At 34.8% G+C, this 13,118-nt stretch overlaps 1 protein-coding gene across 1 annotated transcript in view; it reads left to right on the forward strand.

Annotated features, from left to right (window-relative positions):
• Positions 1-13,118, forward strand: part of RICTOR (RPTOR independent companion of MTOR complex 2) — a 78,815-nt gene that overhangs the window by 33,296 nt on the left and 32,401 nt on the right. The window contains exons 6-15 of the mRNA XM_065663900.1: positions 445-508; positions 4,124-4,250; positions 5,100-5,269; positions 5,549-5,616; positions 6,901-6,968; positions 9,444-9,526; positions 10,166-10,253; positions 11,207-11,297; positions 11,437-11,503; positions 11,607-11,687. Coding sequence (XP_065519972.1) covers positions 445-508; positions 4,124-4,250; positions 5,100-5,269; positions 5,549-5,616; positions 6,901-6,968; positions 9,444-9,526; positions 10,166-10,253; positions 11,207-11,297; positions 11,437-11,503; positions 11,607-11,687 — 907 coding nt within the window. The remainder of the gene's footprint in view (positions 1-444; positions 509-4,123; positions 4,251-5,099; positions 5,270-5,548; positions 5,617-6,900; positions 6,969-9,443; positions 9,527-10,165; positions 10,254-11,206; positions 11,298-11,436; positions 11,504-11,606; positions 11,688-13,118) is intronic.

Raw genomic sequence — 13,118 nt, forward strand, 5'->3', positions numbered from 1 at the left:
TCTTGGTTTTTAATATACTGATACAGATGTGTGCTTCTGCTTATAAATATACATACATAGCCAGTGTTAGTGTACTATTTCATCTTGTTGGAGTAAAAGGACTTTTGTGATCCCAGAGCACACACAAAACATGTTGATGTGAACCATTACTAATACTTTGTTTAGTCTCATTTGAAATGACAAATGTCATTATGCCTTGCCATAATATATTTGAGAACATCTAGTGATTTAATTTTAATGAAGATAACTGAAAGGATATAAACCAAAGCTAATTGACCAATCATAATAAGTATGCTTGCTGAAAGGCAGAATTCTTAAAAAATCAGTCATAATACTCCTTTTATTCTGTTTATTCAATTTCATAAGTATTAACGCAAGTTGTTAACAGTTAAGGTGAAAGTTAATGTTGTTATAAACAAAATGTGTTTTTTTAACTTGTTTTAGGTGCATTGACATACAGCAGAGTAATGAAGTTGAAAGAACACAAGCACTTCGATTAGTCAGAAAGGTAAAACCTAATATATGGTCTTATCAGCTATGCCTGTCAGTCATACTGACTCCTGGTTTTCTTCATCAGCAGTTTTTTTTTACACAGTCTCTAATACCATACTTTGATTTGAGAAGAAATTATAGCTGATATTTCAAAAGAGAGAAGGAAGGATAGCACTGACACTTGCTTTGAATTTAATCTCTCACCACTGAGGATCTTGAGTGGGCTAGAAGAATCTTGCCAATTTTCCTTTGATAGAGATCAAACTGGACAAGATTTGGGAAAAACTTCTCAAATAATGAATGCAAGGGTATAAGAACCATATATTAAGTTTCATCTAATGACTTATATTTGTTGTAAAGTGTGTTTTAAGGATCTGTGAATCAAGGATGGGAGATTTTCTGCCTTTTGAGAAATGAGACAAATTGCTAATGCTGGAATAATCAGTTGAAGGAATGTTTCTAGCCTTATTGCTTTATCCATACAGGTTCATGCTATTCATAGTTCTTAGATACACAATGTGACATAGGTAGTCTGTGGTGGTTACTGTGTGGTGTACCCACAGATTTGAGATGTTTGAAGAGAGTAGCTGCATTTGCAAGTTGATCTTAGAGAAATTGGCATATACAGCTATGTAAGGTATTCTGCCTTTATACTGGACTTACTTATTGTTTATTGTGCTTATATTCTTCTACTGAGCATCTTAGCAAAAACTACCTCAAGTAAAGTTTTAAGTAGTTGAAAGAGTGGTTCCCCAGGAGCATTGTGTGTTTAATCTGTTTTGTGTGTGTATATATATATATATATATTTAGATATATATATTTAGATATATATATATATAAAAGTTGAAAATATGGAAGTGTGATGTACAGTTTCTTCTCATATAGTAAGTTAACTTGGTTTTTGTCTTGTAGAAGAGATAATATGTTTGATTAACTGTTGCACCAGAAAGTTTTAAAGCTGCAGCTCCACCCCCCTCACCACCCAAACTCAACAGAAAACATAACCATAAAGGCATGGATCCTTGTGGAAGTCACAATTTATTAAAGTTCTTTGCTAATCCGCTTTAAAAAGAGAGCTTCAATGTGAAGCCAGAATAACTTAAATGAGAGGAGGAATGGAAACAGATTTATAATTGGTTTTATTTAGGTCAGAGCAATGTTCTTATGTTTCCTGGACTTTTTTGGACTTTTCTTAGTAGATCAAAGACTTCTCTCTTGCTTGTAATATATGAAATGCAGCAAGAGAAGTAACTCTATTAGTTTGATTTGAAGAAATGATCCTGAAAGATAAGCATTTAAAAAAATCATAGAGCTGACCACCAGTTCTTCTTTTTCCTCCATCATTGTAGAAGGAAGCTGTGCATGTTGATGCATGTTCTTTGATGCTGAGAACTATGTTGATGAAAGATGTTTCCCAACACCTTTTGCTACTTAGAACGTCCTTTTTTTTTTTCTTAAAAGACATTGTCAGACTAACAAAAAGCCAACCCACCTGCCTGCCACTAAAATTAACAACTCTCGCATGTCTGTCTGAGTTAAGCATGCGTTGGCATAGGGCAGTCATTACTTGAGAAAGCTCACTCTCACAGAGAATATTGTGGCACACATCCCAAATGGCACATTCCATATTTTCACACTTTCTTTTTGTTACCGTCTCTTGCCCTTTTCCCATCTCTCCATCACCGTCAATATCTTGGACTCAGTGTCTTGATGTCAGGATTTCTAAAAGTTTATATAAAGGTCTAGAAGAGGACAGCACATAGTAGATAAAACAGAGTTAATTCATTTGTGCAGGAGATGATTTACTGTGAGCGTGGAAGAGCTGAACTGCGTTCCACCAGCATCACAGAACTATTTTCAGTTTCAAATTCTCTATGTGATTCTTTGACCTTATCTTTAATAGAAAAAATGCTTACATTAGGATAGATACAAAACTTCAGAATTAAAATATTCTCACACTTTCTTTTCATAGAGTAGAAAAAAAATCAAAATATAAAATACCCTGTTTAATGAATTTATAAAATGCATGTAATATTTTTTTTTTAAAATACGTGCAGGAAGAGAAAGATAATTTTAAATTTTTCAAATTTAATCTCTGGGGTTTTTTTAACGTTTTGAGTGCTCCCTGTCTCTTGACTGTAGACGCATCTGTATTTCCTAGTAGGAGCTTTACAGTTTAGCAGTGTCTTCAGCCATGAAAAGAAGGGCATAAAGTTGCTTCAGAAATTATTTCTCCATCTAATAGTGAAAGACTGTGTGGGTGGGGAAAAGTTTGTTTTTTCTTTAGAGTCCTATCTTAAAGCTTCCTGTTTTGTGGGTGACAACATTATATACGACAAGAAGTTTCTCAAAAACACAGTTTAAAAATGAACTTGTTGAAGTGTTACAGTGTATTTGTCAGAATGGTTGATCTCTTATTTTGACATACTTTGCAAAGAAGGCAAAACAATTAATCCCTTTTATCTCAACAGATATCTATGAGACACTGAAGGGAGCTGTAAAGTGAATATAGGGCAAAACAATTTTGTAAAAATAATGAAGATAAGCTTGCTTTTGTTGGCAGTGAAAGGGATATTAAGCAAAACCTTTGGAAACCAGCTTTAAGTATTTAGGGGTTTGATGGGGTTTTTTTTTTTATCTTTTTCTTTTATTATTTTATTTTATTTATTTTTACATCTCACTTTCATTTATTAGTAGAAAAAAAAGTTACATGGTTTAGTGGGCTATAACACATTACATTCTTCCCTTTTTAAGCAGTCAGGTAACCTACTTTCTCCTTTATAGTACATCTGATTGGTGATGTTCATGTTCTAGAGTAAAAAGGATATGTATATTTAATTTTCTCAAACTCTGAAAAACTGGGAAGAGTTACTCAGCCTTTGCAGTCAAAGCCTCATTTTGGGGGAGGACAAGGAATTGGTGGAATTGGTTGGTTGTTCAGGTGCAGAACACACCTGAATATGGTGTAAATTCTGATGATCCTAAACTAGCAGCTGAGGATATCCATAGTGCAGGACCCTTCAGTAGTGTGAAGGAGCTATTACATACATTGTTCTATTTTGTATCAAATTTATTGCCTTTTTTTTTTTTTCTTAATTGAAAGATTGGTGGCTTTAATTGGACACAGGTCCTTTTCTCATCTTTGCTTTCAGTTTAATGTGTTTGAAATGTGTACAGCAATCTAAGGATCTCTGTATGAAACAGCAGATTTTAGTCTTGGCTAATGAAACAGTTGAATAGGTATTTAAGAATCTGCTGTGGTGTGCATTAATCTAGGAGAGTTTGTAGTCTGCTGTGTCATCGCATAGTACTCATTATCGATAAATTATTGGAAAAAGAAATATTAAAAAAGGTATCCATAGTTCTCACTGCAACAGTCATATTTTTAACCCTTTCCTATTATGAAAATATAATACAAAAATAAAAAAGTGAAGCAGAAAGAGAATGGTAAATTGTCAAAGAATCGCAAGAGCAAAAGAAATAGTTCTGAGGGTTAGCCAGGTATAACCAAGTAGTAAATGGAGTAGTCTGTCTGGTTGTACTTAGGAAACAGGTTGCTGGTGAATCTGTGAGTGCATTTAGAGAAATACTGTGAAGAAACCAGAGGGCTTTTTCTTTCATTTTTGGCAGATGATCACTGTGAATGCATCCTTGTTCCCCAGTTCTATTACTAATTCTTTGATAGCAGTTGGAAATGATGGTCTTCAAGAAAGAGACAGAATGGTTCGAGCATGTATAGCCATTATCTGTGAACTAGGTAAGATAACTGAAATCTAATTAAGAAAAATTTTTATATGGTTGTCATCAGTTTTTATGAGATTCTTTCCTGTGGGTTTGTGTTGAATAGATGGTAGTCAAATAATTGAGAGCATAATCACATGTTAAATACTCTTAATGTCAGTTTCATGGATTTTAGTCATTAGTTTGACACAAACTGAAACCACTTTAACTTAAAATCTTCCAAGTAGCAGAATATTTCAGGTGCTGTTCTTTCCTTTAAGACTTGCCAATTTTTAGTTTGCATTAAAAACATTTTCCTGCTGCAGCTGATGTTTCTAAAGCTAGTGGACTGAAAGTAGGGAGAATTTCATCCATGAAACGCTGACAAATGTGCAGGATTTTGGAGAACTATAAAACATCTTCCTTTAATGTTTTTTTTACAGTGAGTACTGTGGTTTGCTGGCTTTTGGAAGTCAGTGTATGTGTCCACCATGTAAAGGCTGTCTGGATGGTGGCTTATCCCAGCTCCCTATACTTGCCTGTGGGTTCTGATTTTCAGTGTTTTTTCAAAATAAATCAGTATGAAATAATTTCAGCAGTGTTTTGAAGACAAACTTCTGTTTTAAAGAAATAAATAATCTGTTACTCTTTGGGGTTAGTATAAAATATTTATACTAGAATATAAAAAATAATATAATAATATATACCTCTGACAATCGCAGTTCATTGCTAATGTCAGTCAGTTCCATTAAAAGCTTTACTTGTGCCTCAGCAGTGTTCAGGAAATAAAATATAAATGTACTAAACAGACAAGTTTGTCGTATTTAAGCCTTGAAATGTTTTTTTTCCTACCACTGGTCAAAGTGATGTGTTTTTCTTTATTTAGCACTTCAGAATCCAGAGGTGGTGGCTCTTCGGGGTGGTTTAAGTACCATCTTGAAAAATGTGATTGATTGTCAGCTGAGCAGAATAAATGAGGCTCTCATAACTACAGTTTTGCACCTCATTAATCACCCAAAGACCCGACAGTATGTGCGAGCAGATGTAGAATTAGAGGTGGGTTCAGTTTTACTTATTTAGTGACAGAAATTAATCATTGTATTACTAATGAAAATATGTAAGTTTTAATCTTGGATTTCACGCTCTGTGTTAGTGCAAAATCTTTAAAATACAATATTTTAGGCTAAGAGCATAGTGATTTATAAAGCAGGAATAACATGACAGATTGGAGTGGGACTGAGGAAAGGGCAAGACCTGTTTGACTGTATTCTCGTTTGAAAGTAATGTATGTAATGTATGTCTTTTTTTTTTTCTTTTTTTTTTTTTTTCGTTTAGCGAATTTTAGCTCCTTACACTGATTTTCACTACAGGCATAATCCAGATACAGCAGAAGGACAAGTCAAGTAAGTGCTAGCACTGCTACTTGTGCTATCAGTTGTGTTCATGGTGCTGGAATTGAACTATTTTTCTTTTCAAAGTGAAAGTAAAAGCATTGACCTAATACTAAACAAACATTTAACATTTAAAAGGGCTTGCGTAGCCCGGAGAGGAGAAGGTCTGGGGACATGCTCTCTCAAATAGCGGCCTTTCTAGTACCTAAGAAGATGGCATATCCTGGGCGCTTCATGGTGGTGAATAGTGGGAGGACAGGAAGCAGCAGGGAGAAGTTGAAACGAGAGGTTCCAACTTCATAAAAGGAGTGAGAAGGTGGGGGGATGGAATTTTCTGTGGGACTAGTTAAGTGTTAGAATGGGCTGTGCAGCGAGGTCCTGTAGCCTTGATGCTTTAGAGTTACTAAAACCCAAGTCTGGAGTGTAGCCTGGTCTGATGTCGTGGTGTAAGCCCAGACAGCAGCACAGAACCTTGCAGCCTCTTGCTCACTCCCCCAGTTCTTCATCCCCCTCGCTCCTGGAGGGATGGGGAGGAGGATTGAAAAAATGTAAACCCCATGGGTTGACATAACAACAGTCCAGTAACTAAGGTACAGTACAAAACCACAGTTACTACCACCAATAATAATAATGATAAGGGAAATAACAAGGGGAGAGAATATAAAACTAAAAGAGGAAAAGGAAAAGAAATCAATAAACCCAAATGATGCACCAGTTGCTGACCACCCACCGAGCTATACCCAGCCCGACCCAAGGAGCAGTCTGGGCCTTCCGGGTAACTCCCCCCAGTTTATATACTGAGCATGAAATGCTGAAACCAGGACATCTGATCTGATTGCTGATAAGTTCTGTGTCCAGCTTTTTGTATTAGAGAGCTCCTGAGATTGCTTCCAACTTGAATTCAGGTTTTTTTAATTACCAGATGTCATTAGAGGCTTAGGTCTGGATAACCAAGATCCAGATCTTTAGATCCCTGATGTAGACTTGCTGTCAGGGAAGGTGCAGAGTGATTCATCTGACCACATATAGGTGTTTACTTTGTGATGTTATCCTCCTACCATGGAAACTCCCCTGAAAAGGGGGAAGTAACAGAAACTGTAATCTTGCTCTGTGTGTGCGTGTGTACACATTGCATAAATACATATACACATATATATGCATATGTAAACAATCTCTTTCACTCTGGATTTTGTAACCCATCTAAGATCTGTTAACTACATTTTACTTCCTACATTAGTAACACTGGTTGGTTTTTCGTAATTAACTGTACTGTGACATTTGCTGTTTTAATGACAGGGAGGACAGAGAAGCACGTTTCCTAGCTAGTAAAATGGGAATAGTGGCAGCATTTCGATCATGGGCAGGTAAGATTTTTTTGTTTGTTTGAAGCTGGATGATTGGAAGGGCAATTTTATTTTCTAGTTTAGAAGAGTGTTTTGAGAGTTTGTCTAATTTGATGTGTCTAATTTCTATGAATACCTTCTTACAATGCTACTGATGTGTTTTGGTATTGTAAAATTTGAGGACACATGCATAGTTTACTTTGGCAAGAGACAACTTCCCCACCTCCCATATAGAATGCCTTATAAGTTGTATCTTGATGGTTGTTTTTGACATCTGCTGAGTGAGAGAGTGACATCATACGGTAAGAATTTGCCCTTGAGATCATTCTGCCAGTGTAAATAAGAAATCTTTTTCTGTGTGAGAAGATACTACCAGTTCCATTACTGCCTGCTTCTACTAGGTGCCATAGCTGAAGGAAAATTGCAGAAGGACATAGTTTGGGATTTTTTGTGTAGAAGACACTTCTAAATTGAAAAAGCATTTGCCTCTTCTTTTTTTTTTTTTCTTTTCTCCTAAATCCTGTCTCTGCAATGTTATAATACCTAACATGAAGATACTGCCTTAGGGACTGCTCACTCTTTTAGACAAGACAGTGTCTTGCAAATAGGCTTTCAGTTTATATGATAATTTACCAAAACTTTGAGTAGGATTTTTGCAGGCTATACTTCCTAAAGATTCAAACTGTATGTAGAGTCTTCTTCATTGTAAGACTATTTGCTGTGTCTTTTAATGTTCTGAAAATGATCACTAAGCTTCTTTTAATATCCAGGTATCCTTCAAAAATTTTTTGCATGTGTTCTCACTTGTTTGGGGAGGAAGCTTCAGAAGTTTGTGACAACTTTGAAATTTTAGGAAGCAGTTTCTGATAATAAGGAAGGTGCAGCAACTCTCCTCAGACAACTTAGAACTAATTATATATGCCTGAAACTTCAAGTGGCTGAAGAAACAATTGTCTTGGAATACATTAATTGCCATGGCACTTTCACTGTTAAACAATTACCCTTTTTAATTACTTATGTTGGAGCCTAACATCTTAAATATTTTTAATACAAAGATTTCCTTATGCTGTTAGTCTTCTCAAAGGACATGTAGATAAACCAGACTGCAGGGCTTTGATTCTCATTTTGGCTTTTCAGGTGGGTTTTTTGCTTGTCTATACTATCTGCTTGTGTTACAGTTTGGCTCTCCTGATTTCCCAGGCTGGATTACTCTTCAGAGCTGATGGTTGTTATGTCCTTTATCCTCATAGGCAATCACATCCTTAGAGATAAAACAGGCGTGCAACAATGACTGCGTGCACCCTAACCTATTTCTGCATTGCATTTGGGATGTGGCCACTACATCCTCTTGGGAAAGACCTTTGAGATGCATTTTGGAGCACACTTAAATGCCCTTATTATGTACATGGCCATATGTACATGTCTTTAAGTTTCTGTGACATGAAGTTTTGAAATTTAGGACTCTAGTAAAGTTCATATAAAACACATGTCATTAAATTTATATTAGTTAAATAGGTAGATGATATTTTTCATTTTTTAGTAATATTTAATGAATAATGGTTTGAGGTTTGTTTGTGATCTGTAAGACAAAATGAATTATTTTTGTTCATTTAAAGTTGCATTTTGGAGCAGCTTTTTTATTTTCTGAGTATTATCTATCTGTGCATTTTAATTCTGTGAACTATGAAGAGAAGTGGTCAAGGAAATGAGCAGGATTACTGTCTGCAGCCACATTTTTGATGAAGAGACATATATAAGTTGAGGCTAAGTGTAAGCTGTAGGTATAACACTTAGAAACAGTTTGAAGGTTTTCTCTATTAATATTGAAATATTAAACTGAGCAAAAATACAGTATAAAAGGACCAAATTATAAGAGAGGCTTTGGGGGTTTATGCAAAGTTAAATCTACCATGTTGAAACTGGAGATGAGCATTAGTCATTTAGGAAAAGATGGTTTAAAACTGTGCACAAAGAATGGTATTCCAAGTATGTTTAAACTTGCTGCTTAGAATTCATGTAGGTTAAAAGGAACTGAATAATATGGTAGGCTAAGATACAGCTTTTGATGGAGAAACTTCTCACAGTTCTGCCAAGATGATTCAAATCTTTCAGGTTTAAAATTCATTCTTTACTAACAATTTCGTCTTTTCTTTCTGCCATTTATTTAATAAATGCTGCTTTTGCAGATAAATTAAAAATACTGTGCAGAGCAGAAAGGGTAAAATATCTATAGTTTTTAATGAAGAAACAATTCTTTTTAATTGAAGTTTTGTTAAGTATTATTTGCTGAAAAGGAGATGGCATGATAAAGGTGAACATATTTATGATTGGAAAGTTCTATTATCTGTGCTTGTACTCAAACCGGAAGTAAAATTCAATATGTTTAATGTTTTTGGTTTGTGGTTTTGTTGTTTTCGGGTTTGGTTTGGTTTTTTTGGCGTTTTTTTTTTTTGTGTGTGTGTGTAGGAATATTATTAAGTATTTAATGTTTTCTAGGTATTATCAGTCTGTGCAAACCTGGAAATTCGGGGATTCAGTCTCTTATTGGGGTACTCTGTATACCAAATATGGAAATACGGGTAGGTGATAAACATTTAGTACTGATGTAGGTATAATATTGGGTGTTCTACTTAAAATATTCTTAAAAATTTAACAGTTTAGTGGTTTAAACACAGACTCCACTGATACCACTGTCCTTGAGTTTATTTGATCCCTGACTTTATAATTCTATTATAAAAATCCTGTGAGAAGCACACCCTGTATGTTTGAGAGCAGGGAGTGGAGGAGAGGAAAATACATAAATTAATTTTCAGTCTGGTCCCAGGTCAAAGCATTTCCACAGTAGCTGCAGTTACGCGTTTAAAGCATAATAATCAGAGTTGAATCCAAGATAAATAAAAATATTTCTTCCCAATTACCCACCAAGAAATTGATGGTTGCAGCAGTAACTATTCTAAAAAGTCTGTAATCCAAGTAGCTTGAATTTCTATAGAATTCAGTGTGATAATAAGGCACAAGTCTAAAGTAAACAAGCCTCTTCCCTTATTCTTCAGATGATTTCAATTTATCAATATAATCATATTACCAAAAAAAATAATCCTGAAACAGGTTATACCATTTTTAGCACACTCTAGAAATATCAACGTGAATATTAATAGCGAGCAAAAGGATAACTTTTGTAAATCTATTCTGGGTTTGTTTGGTTTTTTTTTTGGTAGCGAGGTCTGCTGGAAGTTCTCTATGATATATTTCGCCTTCCTCTCCCTGTTAATGCAGAAGAATTTATTGAGGCACTTCTCAGTGTAGGTGAGTATTTAGAAACAGTTCACATAAGAATTCTGTCTACTAAGCCCTTCTACAAATTTGAGCCCTTCACAGTCTCCTCTGTACTGTAAATTATGTCACTATTACCTGTTTCATCAACTAACTCATTGGGTGCTTTGAAGTACTATTTAAAATTCTTTATCAGCTGTTAAGTGGTGTAAGTTTGATAAAGATCAGCAGTGGTGCATAATGGAGCATTTACACAAATGACTGTGCAAACACATTACTACAAATTGGACTTACTTGAGCTGTTAAAAGTTAGCCAATGTTAAAAAAAGTTACTGAACAGAGTCTTTTCTATACATTGCGTGTGTGCTAGCCATTTCCACTGCACTTAAGCAGACTTTTCCTAGGGCTAGTATATGCTTTTCCATGTCTTTATATTGAGCAGAGTTAGTCTTTTATCTTTAAAATTACTCCATTCTAAACCCAAGAGCATCCTCTGCTAAAGCAAAAATTCACGGTGCAAAAATATGAGCCCAAAAGGAGCAAGTGTCAACCTGTAGCTTTCCAGCAATTCTCCAAACTAGTTGATTATAAAAGTTTAATCCTTATTCCACATTTATAAGTAAATGTATTAGTCTGTGTTGCAAACTTGCTACTTTGCATTATATGGATATACATTTTCAATTTTTTGGTGTAGCAGTGTTTTATGTTAAACAAGTTTAACATATTTATGACTTGGAAATGTCATTATTGTGATTAACACTTGTATACAGTCTTTGTCGTAGCGTTGAAGTTAGCTTTACTTTGTTCAGGAGTATATTAGACAACTTCCTAGAGATCCCTTCTGACAAAATTTTCTATAATTTGAAACCTCATTTTTTTAATTTTTAATTTTTATTTTTGCAAGAACTGTTATTTGCGTACTGACAACCATTAAAATAACACTATGAAATCCTGTGTTACAATTACAATTGTCCGTATTGTCCTAGATCCAAGCAGGTTTCAGGACTGTTGGAGACTTTCTGATGGCTTTGTAGCTGCTGAAGCTAAAACTGTATTACCCCATCGAGCCAGGTCAAGGTGAGCGTTTAATGAGCTTACTGTAAATCCTTTTTTCTGTTTGGTGGTGGTGGTAACAAAATATTTGTTGTTTCTTCTTGCAGACACAATAAGAAACTAACTTTCTAAACTGTTTCTATACTTTTTTTTTTCTCCTTAGGCCTGATCTCATGGATAATTATTTGGCTTTAGTGCTTTCAGCTTTTATTACCAACGGACTTCTAGAGGTAACTGATTACTTTTGAATAGATGCTTCCTGCTTTTCACCTATAAATATTTAAGTAAAGTGTTATACGTTATGTGTTGTAATAATTCTTTAACTTTTTGAAGGGTCTGGTTGAAGTGATCACAAGTAGTGATGACCATGTGTCTGTTAGAGCAACTATCCTTTTAGGAGAACTTCTGCACATGGTAAGTAAAAATTGTGCTGAGAATAACTACTAGTAGTAGCCAGTTGCAAATAACATATTTCCAGCTATAGCTTTAAATTTGTGCTATGAATTTAGAACATCTATTTTTCATCAGAATAATGGGTTAATCTAGACTAATTCTTCTGGTACTTCATACATCAAAACCAGGAAGACTGGTTGGAAAGTATTGAAGGTGCTACAGGCTCTGCTCCAAGGATAATTCTCAGCTCCCAAACTCTCACCAGTATACTTCCTTGCCTCATTAGCCAGTTGTATTTTAAGATGGAGTCCTGCAAACTCACCCATCAGTTACTGTGTCTGGGAAGAGGACTTTCTGATTTTTGCTTTCCTCAGAATGATGGCAAAAGAAAAGTTTTCTTTACATTCAGCTTTGTGTGTCCAGGACACTTGATATTACTCATTCAGGCAAGTACTGTCTGGCAGAGTGCTCTATCAGCACTGCTGTGGGTAGCCCATGCTATAGAGAAGCCAAGCAGACCTTACTTTGCTCTGCTTCCCTCAACCTAGCATACCTTTTACAGTAGCTTGTCTCTTTTAATCTAAACTGTTCTAGTATAGAGGTATTACTGTCTTCATATATGTTCCAATGCTATCTGTCAGCTTCACAAGGAGCTGTTAGTCATATATGAAGTGATATGATTTACCATTCTTGCAAAACAGTTTTTTTTCATCCTCTCTTGATGGCAAGAATATCATATGCAACAGAGCACTTCTTGATGACTTTCCTTACAGTTATTTGGAAAAAAAAGAGTTGAAAAAAACCTCTACTATTTGGAAAAAAAAGAGTTTAAAAAACCTCTACTTTTAAAAAGATGGTAAGATTGCAAAATACAACTTTTGCAAAAATTTGAATATAAGTTACCAGATGTAGTCTGCAAATTTAGACTATCAACTCGTTTCAGTGGTGGTTAATGGTCCAAAAAAGAATGGGTTATTACCACAGTGATATACAACATCTCAGGTCAGCAGCATGGGTCACAATTACAACAAATCTTTTCTTTAGCCTCTTCAGTAATTTTTCTTTATATAATTGGTGAAAATTTCTCGAGTATTCAGTCAGCCATGTAGTTTAAAAAGAGGGATTTGTAGTAACTGTATGCCATATTTCTATTACTGACATTTTAGTATGCTGCAAAGCACAGGTAATTTTTGGCTTTCTGAAGAGACAGTTCATTAGTCAGAACTGTTTATCAAAATACCGAACAAATGTGTGTGCTTCTATTTAGTTTAGGAGATTGAAGTAATTTCTTTATTTTCATTAGTTTGTTTTCAAAAATATTTGCCTGTTTTCCAGAACAAAGACAATTAAATGTTTAGTAAATTAGGATGTTAATTTAGTTAATCAGTTGGGGTTTTTTGTTTATTTGTTTTGTTTTATTGGTTTTTTTTGTGCAGAAAGTTTTTAATGGAA

Source organism: Lathamus discolor, chromosome Z, assembly GCF_037157495.1.
Source record: "Lathamus discolor isolate bLatDis1 chromosome Z, bLatDis1.hap1, whole genome shotgun sequence".
NCBI classification, from domain to species: domain Eukaryota; kingdom Metazoa; phylum Chordata; class Aves; order Psittaciformes; family Psittacidae; genus Lathamus; species Lathamus discolor.